This window comes from Oryza brachyantha, chromosome 5 (assembly GCF_000231095.2).
Source record: "Oryza brachyantha chromosome 5, ObraRS2, whole genome shotgun sequence".
In the NCBI taxonomy this organism is placed as follows: Eukaryota; Viridiplantae; Streptophyta; class Magnoliopsida; order Poales; family Poaceae; genus Oryza; species Oryza brachyantha.
Window position 1 is genome coordinate 8,379,473 of NC_023167.2, and position 13,392 is coordinate 8,392,864.

At 38.1% G+C, this 13,392-nt stretch overlaps 1 protein-coding gene across 1 annotated transcript; it reads left to right on the forward strand.

Moving 5' to 3' along the window:
• The first annotated feature begins 5,185 nt into the window (after positions 1-5,185).
• LOC102711888 (lysine-specific demethylase JMJ18-like) lies at positions 5,186-10,790 on the forward strand. Its single transcript, XM_006655112.3, has 11 exons — positions 5,186-5,336; positions 6,280-6,330; positions 6,450-6,527; positions 6,612-7,136; positions 7,220-7,438; positions 7,736-7,897; positions 8,223-8,591; positions 8,721-9,477; positions 9,579-9,682; positions 9,790-9,987; positions 10,092-10,790. The coding sequence occupies exons 1-11, from the start codon at positions 5,208-5,210 to the stop codon at positions 10,317-10,319; spliced, it is 2,820 nt and encodes a 939-aa protein (XP_006655175.3). The 5' UTR covers positions 5,186-5,207; the 3' UTR covers positions 10,320-10,790.
• Positions 10,791-13,392: the final 2,602 nt, after the last annotated feature.

Below are 13,392 nucleotides of genomic sequence, written 5' to 3' on the forward strand. Positions count from 1 at the left end.
CACTTTCCTCTCCGATCAGATTTGGAGGACAAAGGACAGCGGTTCTGGTACCGTATGAGTCATGCCGAGGTAATTATATTGTGTTGCTTGTCATATGTACTACAATGCTATTGTTTGTACATCCATGTGTTCTCTTTTTCCATGTCTTTGTTTGAATTTCAGGTTGCAAAAGGGTCCTATATTTTGTGATCATCCATGACAGATGGACTGATCAGGTTGCCCTGGTGGAATTGCTGGAATTTTGTGAATGGAGGCATGGCATCTTTTGAAAGATTGTGTGCTATTCACAAGTTCAAGGACAAGGTTTCAGGTTTGTTTCAGCATCTCTCTCTATCTTTCTCTCTCTTGCTCACATGTGTTAGGAATTGTCATTTATTCAGTATGTTGATGTCCAGGGATCGTCATCGACGAGTTGGAAGTTCGTGCACGCAGGCGCAAGGCAGGGCACAAACTTGGGAGGAGCTCACTATTTTTGAGGCCTATGCTGCCATGTAGTCCTGTACTCTGAAATAGCCCAACTATGGGCTATTTGATGTATGACAGATATATATGACTGTACTGAACTAAACTATTGAACTATCGAGATATTGGGCCTGTTTGGGGAGCTTCTTCTAGCTGTAGCTTTTTCCAAAAGCTGCTTCTGCCAGAAGCTACCTCAAACGGTCCACAGTTTCTAAGAATCTGTAGTTACATTTTGGAAAATGAGCTAAGAATCCAGAATCTAGAGAAGTTGGGTTTAGGAGGTTTTCTAGATTCTCAGAAGCTGGCTACCAAGCAGCTGCTTCTCAGAATCTAAAGCTCCCCCAAACAGGCCCATTATGCCATATCTCTATTACTCTTGTGATTAGTCTAGAATACTGCTAGCTATCATGCTACTTTTTTTCCCTCTCCATGCAGTGTTGTGTTTTACGTGCTATCATGGTTGCATCAATTAGCTATCTTTTTCATCTCTCCCTTTATACAATTGTATTGAAGTTATGATCTGCTAATCTTATATCTGGAGAAAGAGGTGAGAGGGTAAATTGGACTATTCTTGATCATGGCTTTGTCTCAGGCTACATGTACAATGTGGGCAGCTTTCCTTAGCCTGAGTGGCTTCAGATTTTTTTGGTGGGCCATCCAGAGACACCAATATAGCCGGTGGCTTCACTTCAGCCTCATTCCACGTGTCAATTGATTTGGGCATGGGACTACTCAATCGAGTGGCGTCCATTGTTCATGGCTTCATATGAATCAAGAGGGGGCCAGAGAGCATAAAAGGACAAAATGGTAGACACCTCCTTTTGCCCCTCTCCTTTTTTGTTTTTTTAGGTTTAATTCCATGAAATCCTTTTGACTTTTTAATCTACGTTTAAGAATGGACAAGTTTCCACCTTCACCTTGTTTTCTTGAGATTGAGATTGTTGTCATTTGTGAGGGAGAATAGTAGCTTGATAAATACAGATTCTTATGTCTTGAATATGGTGACGGTGGTGGCACGATCACATTCATAGCTAGGTGGTGTCTAACACTTGACAGACAAAATTGACATGCGGGGAAAAAAAAAGAGAGAAAGTGATTAGATACATGTCAAGGAGTTAAATTGATCTTAGCTTCAGATTCTTCAACTTGTAGAAGTTTGTGTTATGCCCCAACCCCCTGCATGTAGTTAATTGATTTAACTTGAGCACCGAGAAAACAAAAGAAAAAAAATGCTTCAGGTTGTACAACTTAAAAAACCTAGATATTAGGGAAGGACCTAATATTAATTAGATAGATAGAAGTGAGGCTTTGAACCCAGACTGACAAACCCACCATTTCATGGAACTAGCCAGAAGACCCCTAAGTGTTTCTCCAGATTCTACGACTTGGAAGTATGTATGTTGTGTGCTGGCTACAAGTGTATGTATTTACCTCCCCTTGCATGTATCGGCCAAGAATGCAAAAGCTCCTTCAATTAAGTACCAGTCAAAGCCAAAATTATCTGCTATGTCCTACCACTTGGCCAATTTTAGATCTAAGATGGAATTAGTATCTCAACTTGAAAAAAAATGACTTGCCATTTGCAAGACTAGTTTCAGAATGAGTCTTCAGAAATGTTACTAGGTTCAGAACTAAATCTTCAGAAACATTACTAGGTTCAACAAGAGGTTCAAAACTGAAATGTCCAGAACTACTACTAGAAACATAAAAATCGTGATCATGTTTCGAAATAGACTTGTCGAACTGATATTAAAAGACCTAGAAACATACCCAACTCCTCCAGGTGCATACTTCACTCATAGTGCTTACCATGACTCACCTATGTATCATGGTATGCAAATTCCTATTATTATATCATGTTTAGTTTTAATTTGAAAAACAAAACTTTTCACAAAAAAAATGTAGTATCTAACCAAATACCTTCTAGCTAATTTTTTCACAAAAACAAGAACTTAAGTACCTAACCTACAAAAACAACTAGCTAAAAAACAAATTGTAATATGTAACCAAATACCCACTAGCTAAAATTTTCACAAAACTAACAAAACTAGGTATGTATTTTCATAAATTTTCCATGTATCCCACAAACTATGGACTTCATTAAAAATATGTATTGTCATGATTATAAATTTATAAGTACCTTTCGTGGCTAACAAAACAAAACTGACAAAAATAATTACTGCTAATATAAAAAAGATACAAAATTTTCTTTTAGATGGTCAGAACTAAGATGACGGATGTTACAAAATAACAGAAAAAACTGGCACAATTTAGTACAAACTAACAAATCTCACATCACAGCAAACAAAATAATGACATAAAACATCATTAGCTGAGAAAATTCAAATATCATAATCAGTGATAAAACATCATGCATGATTATATCCTTGTTTATATACATGATTAATTTTTGATAGCAAAAGTTAAAAAATAAATGGTAACATTATGTTCTGTTTTTGGACAGAACTTGGATAAACATGGTTGCACAGTAATTCCTAATCATGTGGGAAATCAATTTGATGAGTTGTTCTTAGTGAGACATCAATAAATGGTAAACATATTTTTGTCTATAAAATAACACATCCTTTCATATTCAAAGCAGGAATTGTCAAGGGCCTCATCCATCAGGTTTAATACACAATCAAGATTCAATTGTAAGCAAAAAAATATGTTACATATTCTTAATACAAAACTGAATGGCTTGGAAAATTTATAAATTGCATAATGACTTCTATATGCAGGTATTGCCTGGAATATTTACTACCCTAATGCACCAGAATTTTTTTTATTAAATAAACCTTTTTAGCAAGTAATTTTATTACTAAACCACCGGGCAAAATTTTTCCAAAACTGAACCTTTTGACCATGCCAGTGTTGGTGACGTGGCAAGACAACGCTGCCACGCAGCCTGATCTGCGTGGCAGTTTTGTCACGCCAATGTCAGTGATGTGGCAAGACGATATTGCCACACCACCGATAATGGTGTGGCAAACCATTTCGCCAAGCCAATATTGGTGACGTGGCCTAAAAGTTTATACGGTGAAGATATTCTCCCTGGAGGTTTAGTAATAAAATTATTTATTGAAAATGTTTAAAAAATAAAAAAAATTCCAATGCACCATGGTATGGCTGGAGGAGAGCATGAAAATGTTTCTGGTACAGAAGATACTTCATATTTCAGGTGATACAAAATAATTACATTTTTCCTTACATTATTACATAATATTCAACACAAATTTATAAAAACGAACCACATTTTATGCATGGTTTTTTGGTGCAGAATTCAATGGTCACTAGTACAAACAAAACAGAAGATGTCAACGAAAAAAAAAACATGACTGGACAAAATCTAGAAACTGAAAAAAAAATGAAGAGGTAGAAAAAAATGAAAATGGCCATCACTACTAACATATGAAAAAGATTAAAAATACACATAACAAGTTAAAAACAAAAACAATTGACAAATTAAAAAAATAAAAAGGCAGGAGCATGAGCTGGGTTGGATTGGACAATGAAGGCAACACTTTCAGGCTACTACTGAGGTTAGTCTTCCCTTTAAACATATGTGATAGTTTGACACACTTTATTTTCTGCATGACAAAAGTTAAGAAGAAAAGAAAAATCACAAAAAAAAAAAATGTGTAAACATGAGTGGGGTATTACACATCTTGTGGCCCGAACCTATGTAAACTCTTTGTCTCTCTTATACATGTGTAAATTTCTTGCTCTTTCTCACCCAGTCCCCAGGCCGAACTAAAAAGGGGGCTATTCGGTCACCTGCTTGAGGAGTTCATGCTCCGTCAGCGAGCTACCTATAAACATGTCAAGTCAATTGTGTTTTCTAAACATTGAGCGTGTTCTAAGTTAGGAGTGCTAACTGGTCTAGTCAGTGCACATAAAATGAGAAATTCATTAGCATATGATTAATTGAGCATTAGCTTTCGCAAATTTGAAAAATAGATTAATCTGATTTTTTAAAACAACTTTCATATAACTTTTTTTTACACAACATATAGTTTAGCAGTTCAAAAAACATGCGCATGGAAGAAGAGAGAAAAATATCTCTCCGGTGGCACTTGCGAACGCGCCCATTGTATCTAGCATTTGTTACATCATGGACATCGTATCTTGCTCAATTAATGCACTTCTTGTGAAATATTTATCGAAACAAATCTAGATAAACAATAAACAATAAAATCTTTTCGCATCCAAAGTTGTAACGACGTTACTAAATGCTATATTTACACCAACCACACCATAACTTAAAAGCGACAACTGTACTACCACCTAAGCAACCCTGGTTTTCCGCCGTCGAATCCAAGTATTAATGCGTCGAATCCTCACACATAAATCTCTCTCGATACATGTTTACTAGGATTTTAATGCTCAGTCCTCTACGCCGTGGCCGCCTATAAAAACCACCCCGCCATAGCCCCTCCCCCCTCCATCCATCCACCCACCCACCCACCCACCATCACCTCCACAATTCCTCACCACCGGAGGAGGCTCCATCCAGCAAAACCTAGCCGAAGCTGGATTGTGAACCGGCCGACGGGTCCGAGTAGAACACAGATAGAGATAGAGATAGAGAGGGAGAGGGAGAGGGTAGGGCCGAGGCTGACAGGGCGGGCCCACCAGCCCGACCACCACTCTGCGCACGTGCGAGGTCGTTACCCTCCCTCGTGAAACCAAGCACGACTTCTCTCCTTTCCTTGTATTTTCTACGGGGAGGGGAGGAGGAGGGGATGGCTTCGCCTGCGGCCGCCCACCAAATCTCGCCCATGGTTTCTTCCCCCACCGCCTCCCGCGACGGCCCCCGGCGCCGCGGCGAGAAGAGGCGAATGCGCGGCTGCTCTCCGTCGCCGCCGCCGCAGGTACGTGCTCCCTCCCTCTGCCCGCTCGGCCCTCTCTAGTAAAGTAGTAGATCAGGGACGCGACTTCATTTCATACATGATGGGATTGTGTGTGTGTGTGTTTTTTTTATTATTATGTTTCGAGGAACCTGTTCTTGGTAAGCGACCGTTGCACGCGAGGAATCGTGTCTCGTAGGAGCTCGTAGTGATTGATGGGATTGATGGGAGAGATGGAATTGTGCTGTGTATGTGTGGATTGTGAATCTTAGTTAGTTTCTTGGTATGGAGCATGCGGGGGACCGGGGAATTCTTGTTGTGTCGTCTGAGTGCTATCTGGCTGATGCGAATTTTCTGGATGTAATGTGTTTGATTCGGGGTTCCTGGAGGCGGCTGAGATCGGGATGGCATCGAGAAATAATGTGCCCTGAACAGAAATTATGTATCCTGGGGAACTGGTAGGTTGAAAATTGCAAGGGGGGGGGGGGGGCATCTCTCCCTGGGTCCTCTTGAGTCCGATTTGCGATTAAAGGAACATATTTTGCCACCATACCATGTTGATCTGTAAATTAGTGATGTGAATTTATGAGTGATTTGAGAGGTTCTAATTATTTTGATGTTCTTGGCCTATTGGGGAAATTTGGGTATTGCCCTTGCACGTCTGGTTTGCCAAATCCATGATTGTATGATTAAAGATATGCTAATCTATGAAAAAATCTACTCAAAAATGAAATCAATGTTTCCCAAGTAATGATGTTGGAACTAATCAATCATGAATTCATGTCAATATGTAAACAAATTTTGATGAATGGTATCATGAAGTATTATTTATTTTACCATTGTTAAATGTTAAATTGGTTTGTTGTATAAATTTTACTGTAAGAACATCCAATCTGTTTATACTACTTTCCTGATGAATGAAACATTCATCTACGAAGCTAATCTTGTAAAGACTACTCCTTTTCAGGATCTCTGCCCATCAGGAGCTTGCGAGGACAAAGGTGATGGAGCTACAACTGTAAGTCCTTGAAATTTTTTGATTTGATTAACTCAATGTTATGATTTCCAGTCCGCTACTGTTGTATCATTATCGGCTGCCTAATTTTTCATTCAATTCTATCTTACTTTCATGGACAGACTGATAGAAAGTGGCATCCAGATGAATCACACAGACCTGATATTGATGATGCCCCCGTTTTCACTCCAACAGAAGAGGTTTGCATACATTTAACTTGCAAAACAAATTCCATGAGACATGCTGTTTTACATGGTTCAGCTAATTGTTTTCTTTCCCTTCAGGAGTTTAAAGATCCAATTGGATACATTACAACGATTCGACCACAAGCAGAAAAATATGGAATTTGTCGCATTGTTCCACCATCTTCTTGGAGACCGCCTTGTTCTCTGAAGGAGAAAACCTTCTGGGAATGTACAGAGTTCAATACCCGAGTTCAGCAAGTTGACAAGCTTCAAAACAGGGAACCCACAAAGAAAAAACCACAGCCTCGAGCTCAGAAGAAAAGGAAGAGGAGAAAGAGACTGAGATTTGGGATGACTCACAGGCGTCCCAGTACAAATACATCAGAAAGCTCTGACTGCGGAGACACGGAAGAGAAGTTTGGCTTTCAATCTGGCTCTGATTTCACACTAGAGGAGTTCAGGACATATGCGGATGAGTTTAAGCAGCAGTATTTTGGAATGAAAGGAAGTGATGAAATCCCTCTTTCTGAAATTAAAAAGAAGAAAAAGATTTGGCAACCATCAGTCGACGAAATAGAGGGCGAATATTGGCGTATAGTCGTATGCCCCACTGATGAAGTTGAGGTATTTTATTTGCTATCTGTAGATCATCTTCCTATTCAGCTATTAATTAATGTATGCTGATAAACAAAACTCTCTTTAACTAGGTGGATTATGGTGCTGATTTGGACACTTCAATGTTCAGTAGTGGATTCTCTAAATTGTCTTCAGATTCAAATAAACAAGATTCATATGGTCTGTCCTGTTGGAATTTAAATAATCTTCCACGAACTCCTGGCTCTGTTCTTTCGTTTGAAACTGAGGATATATCAGGAGTTGTAGTCCCTTGGCTTTATGTAGGGATGTGCTTCTCATCATTTTGTTGGGTAAGTTTTTGTTTTTCAGCGACCATTTTTTCAATCTTATCATTGTGTTGGTAATAGCATACTAGCCCTAATTTCTGTAGGTAAAAGTAATCTAGTAGAATTAGTTTCATTACTTGTTGAAGAATTTCAACTATATTACTGCTTTAAAGGGTTAGAATATGCTGGCAGCCTATTGCTATTCATCTTCTTATTGGATTATCATTGAGATGATTGTTTAAATAGTAGGTAGATTTATGATTAATTGATTATTATATCTGTTATTCTTGGCCCATAATATATCTCTCTTAAACATTGTAGCACGTGGAAGATCATTTCCTATATTCTATGAATTACATGCATTTTGGTGAACCAAAAGTATGGTATGGTGTTCCTGGTGCTGATGCAGTGAAGCTGGAAGAAGCTATGAGAAAGAACTTACCAAGACTATTTGAAGAACAGCCTGATCTCCTACATGAGCTGGTAACCATTTGCCATTGTGTGTTTGTTATGTAATGAGTAATACCCTGGGATTCTAATAACATGATAAACTTGTTGGATGTATTGTGCAACTAAGCTTTCATGCAAACTGGAAACCACTTAGCATCCATGCTTTCAAATTCATCGGAGACCATCATTGCCTGTTCCATGTTAACACTTTATTTAGTATCATTTCGTGCTAGCCGTCATAAATTCCAGCTGACAACACAACGGTTCATCAGAGAATAATTTCTATTCCTGCAGACTGCAGTGTACAAATAAGTTTCTGCATCTTCATTCATTTTCATTCTGAATTTTCGTGGTGCAGGTTACACAATTATCTCCGTCTGTTCTAAAATCAGAAGGAGTTCCTGTTTATCGTGTTGTTCAGAATCCAGGCGAGTTTGTTCTAACACTACCGCGGGCTTACCATTCTGGATTCAATTGTGGCTTCAACTGTGCAGAGGCAGTCAATGTCGCACCTGTGGATTGGCTGCCTCATGGACAATGTGCCGTTGAGCTTTATAGGGAGCAGCGGCGCAAGACATCCATATCGCATGACAAATTATTACTAACAACTGCAAATGAAGCTGTCAGACAGCTTTGGATGAACCTTTGTGATTGCAAGAGTAGCCAAGGAGTATACAGATGGCAGGATACCTGCGGAAAGAATGGAATTCTGACTAATGCAATTAAGGTACTCCTTACTATTTAGTCCCTTGTTATTTTTCACTGATTATTAATCAGCTGTGACTAAAGGATTAACTATTAGACATGTTTTTCATCAAATGGCTATTGTTCATATTTTAGTTGTACTATTTTGCAGACAAGGGTTAAAATGGAGGAGGCCGCTCGGAGAGTGAATGCGTTGCTGCAATATAAGAAAATGGGCAGCGATTATGATTCAACTGACCGGGAATGCTTTTCGTGCTTTTATGATCTCCATTTTTCAGCTGTCAGTTGCCAATGCTCACCAAACCGTTTTGCTTGCTTAAACCATGCAAGCCTTCTGTGTTCATGTGAAATGGACACAAAATTTGCATTAATCCGGTACAACATAGAGGAGTTGGATACTCTTGTTGCAGCTCTAGAGGGTGATCCAACTGCTGTTTACCAGTGGGGACAGAATGATCTAGGTTTAGTCTGCCCATCTGGTTCTGGGCAATACAAGAAGATAGACTTGGGTGAAAGCACGAGGTTTCTGGAATCAGCAACTGACGTCAATCATGGCTGCAGCTTAGGTGTCAACCAAGAACGCTATCATGATGACCCTGCAAAGCCTGTAAGATACCAGCAAGAGAATGGGACGCAGATTGATTCAGAAGTACATAACAATAACAAGATGTCTGTCAGTTTTGAGTCTCCTGCCACAGCTAGTAATCCAACAAGGTCAAATTCTGACTGCAGCTGCCCACACTCCTTGAACCATTCATTTGAGTTACCGTCTTCAAGAGTTCAAACAGGAAGCCAACCTTATGATGTCTCTAAGACCACCATATCGAAGTATTCAGTTGAGCTGCTAGACCATGGGAAAATGATGGTTGGTAAAAAGTGGTGCAATCGGCAAGGCATATTCCCCAAAGGTATGTACACCAAACAGTGCAATTGTTGTTTTTTGTCTTCAAGGTAGTGGGTAATATTGACATCCTTTAGAAATCTCACTAATAGAAATACATCTGTGCAGGATTTAGGAGTCGAGTTACATTTCACAGTGTACTAGACCCAACAGGGACATGCTACTATATTTCAGAAGTTCTTGATGCTGGACTTCTTGGACCGTTGTTTAGGGTACTCTTCTATTATAAATCTTGTTTTCAGACTTAGTCGATTTTTCTTCATTGTTAGTCTTCTTTCCTTCATTGTGCTCACAATCTCTCTTACTAAATTAATAACAGGTATCTGTGGAAGGTCTCCCAGAAGTTTCGTTTACTCATACATCACCAATGCAATGTTGGGATAGTGTAAGAGACAGAGTAAATGAAGAAATAGAAAAACAACAAAGTGTTGGAAAATCTGGCCTTCCTGACCTGCTATCCATGAATTCTGTGAATGGCCTTGAAATGTTTGGGTTCTTGTCTTCCCCTATAATTAAGGTAGATTTTTCATGATATGTACAGTATATATTTTTGTTGAACTTGGTCACTTCATTAATATTAATTTGTTGAATATAACACAAAATTCCCTTATCATTCAACAGGAAATTGAGGCTCTAGATCCTGGTCACCAATGCTTGGACTATTGGTCGTCAAGGATTTCTTCTGTTGGAACCGAACTCCCCTCGGAATCTGTGATGGCAACAGCAGTTAATGACTCCACTAACCCCACTATAAAGCTGCTTGGGATTGAGATTACCCGGAAGGAAATAGAACAATCAAGTAGCTTTAATAATTCCTGTGCCGAGGGGTCACACTTGGTAGGTTGCTGAAGACGGCTAAGCTCCCAGAAGGACCAGAACTAATGGCGATGAAAAGAAGCATTCGATAGCAGTCTAGTGGATCAGATAGCATCAGGAGTGGCAGATGCCACCCCGCAGGATGGGATGGACAATAATGTAGATACATAGTGCCGTGCATAGATCAGAAATTTCAGATAACTCATCCTAGATAGCTTCCCTAGGGAGACATTAGAATCGAAATAGAGCCACCATTGATTTGCATTTCTTGATATTTATTTCAGATTTACATGATCCCAATTCATTTCTAATTTGATGGCATGCAACAAGTTATTGTGTTATCTAATTGTTTCTGGATTAGCCAGCTTTATTGTGACCAATGTAACAAGTTGATGTTTCTTGCCGACATAAAGCTTACATGTACAAACCATTGGTAGCTCCCAATTGGGAAAGCAATGAAGAAAATGTTTTCGGAAGTATGGCCATTGCTTCAACTTCGTGTTGAATGAATTTCCTTTCCTTGCCATATAAACGTCGATGAATCTGTCCTCATTTAGAGATAATATATATTGGAAGAGATTACTTTGTTTGATTGTTTTGTCATTGAATAATGATGCCTAATCATAGTACATTTCATCAGACTCTCCTGGTGAATATTGTTTAGATTTTTCCACCTGATTATGTCGAAGAGGCCTTCATACTCCCTCGGACCCCGTCAAACTGAGACAGTCTCTAAAACTGCCGTGTTATAACAACAAATCATAACTATGGAAAAAGTACAATCAAATGTCATTTCAAATATATTAATTTTAGAGTAAATTTCACTTCATATGGGTAAAATATATACACCATTTCAATTTACATGCCTAAAAAATTAATAAAATTTCATGGCTCCAATTGTTTGCTTATTGAAAGAATAAGCGAAATAGCTAATTAGCAAACAAAGTTATTTTCAGGTGAAACTTTTATATACGTTTTGATTATGATCTAAAAGCAAATGTTGTAAATAAACTATGATGGAAAAATTAGCTTCAAATTAAGTTTTAACATTTAAATTTTGGCTTATAGGCAAAAGCAAAACGATGGGAGCCATCGAATTTTATTGTAAAACTTGGTTTAAATTCAAAAGGTTTTATTAGTTCTACCCATATTTTACAAGATTTTTCTTCAATTATAGGACAACATAGTACAGAGGGAAACATATTTTGATATACCCTGGTGTAGAATAAAAGTAAATCCAATCCAAAGTAAAGCAATGTAGAATCTACTTGGTGCAAAGTACAATTAAGCTTTATTTTTTATCAAATAAAATTTATTATAGATTATACGAACTGCTGGTCAAATAATATAATACAAGAGTGAAATCTTAAAATACGTGCCAAGCTTTAAGATAGAGGGGAATAGACGTTTCTATAATAATATATATATTTGCAAAAGGTCAAAGGAAACAGTTTATGTGAGGAAGCCGTAATGCAGTTTTACCCTGATGAATCATGAATCAATAATCCCTGAACCTGCACAAGGCAGTGTAAGCGCATCGGACGTTCAAATTTATACATCAGCCGTGACTGAACGTCTGAAACAGCGGAAGAACGAAGTATCACATAGTAAACACAATTACTCTCTCTTTTTTTTTCATTTAACACCGTTAACTGTTTGGACCGTTCAGGTAATTATTTTATCAAAATACTTAAAATTAAAATTATAAGTCATGCTTAAAGTTCATATAGTAATAAATTAAATTATAATAAAATAATAAGTAGTTATAATTTTTTAAAATAAGAAAAATGATTAAATGTAGATAGAGTTATTGATATACGGGGGAGTAACAGGGAAAGAGAGAGGGCAAAACACAAAGATCATAGGCTTGGGTGCGGGTGTGTTTTGCGACGATGCCGCTCGTTGCACTGGCGCTCTGGGCGTCCGGAGGAGGAGCAACGACGGCTGTTGGTGCCGCAACTTAATGGAGAGGTTTATATGAATTTTTCGTGGCACGCGAAATCATGGGAGCCATTAGTATTATGGATGCGTTCGGTAGGAGGTAAGGTATCCAATGAATTTTCCGTGGCACGTGAAATCATGGGAGCCATTAGCATTATGATTGTGTTCGGCAGGAGGTAATAGATTACATGATTAATTAATTATTAGTTATAAAAAGTATAAAATAGATTAATATAATTTTTTAAAGCAACTTTTCAATGGATTTTTTTTAAAAAAACACTCCGTTTAGCAACTGGGGGAGCATGCGCGCAAATCTAGGTAACGAAAAGGTACTATATAGTTTTGTGATACACGATCTTAGATATATTTTCTGATAAATTTGCTGCTAATATGTAGTTTTGTGATACACAACATTAAATATACAGTTTTGGGATAATTTGGTCAAAGAATCTATAGTTTTGTGAAATTTACTCAAAAAGAAATGAAAAGTTACACTATTGTTGTTGCTCTGGTAGAACAATCAAACCTTTCATAGCTCGCAGGCAAAAAAACAAATGAGTTCGGAGAACCATCCTACAGAAATATCCGTCCCGTGAACTCCCATAATGCCCATACCCCCACGACAGACATAGCAAAAAGAAAAAAAAAAGCAATCATAATATAGACTAAGCTGCTCCAAGAAACGCGAGGAATTGATGCTGAAATCTCCCAATCAAACAACAGGTGTACAGTTGTTAGAAAGAAAATATCCGTGATACTGCATAATCTAACATGACTTCTGTTCAACAGCAACAGCACAGAATTCTCTTGTAACACAAATGGTTTGTGAAGATAGAACCAAGTCTGAGATGTTAGATCTGTAAACTTTCTATAGGACAAAGAACGATGGATCACCGTAATTATACCATATAATATGTACACAAGAGATAATTATTACTATCCTGACCAACCAATGGATCATATTACAATTCCAGTTCGCATCCAAACGAAACCATCAGTTACCTGCGTTTAGTTTTCCCTGCAATTGCCTGGAAAATGCCCTGATGAAAAGAACCCTGGTTTGGATGGCTGAGATAACAGGCATCCATGCTAATGCAGCAATTGGAAAAAAGAGCAGTGAACCCATTCCATAGTCGAAAACATGAGCAATAACCTGAATAGGCTC

Bases quoted from the DNA above. Each gene is read 5' to 3' on its own strand.
- LOC102711888 (XM_006655112.3), top strand. From the start codon at position 5,208: ATGGCTTCGCCTGCGGCCGCCCACCAAATCTCGCCCATGGTTTCTTCC. The intron at 6,331-6,449 runs GTAAGTCCTTGA...TTTCATGGACAG, and splicing joins AAGGTGATGGAGCTACAACT to ACTGATAGAAAGTGGCATCC. The intron at 9,683-9,789 runs GTACTCTTCTAT...AATTAATAACAG, and splicing joins TTCTTGGACCGTTGTTTAGG to GTATCTGTGGAAGGTCTCCC.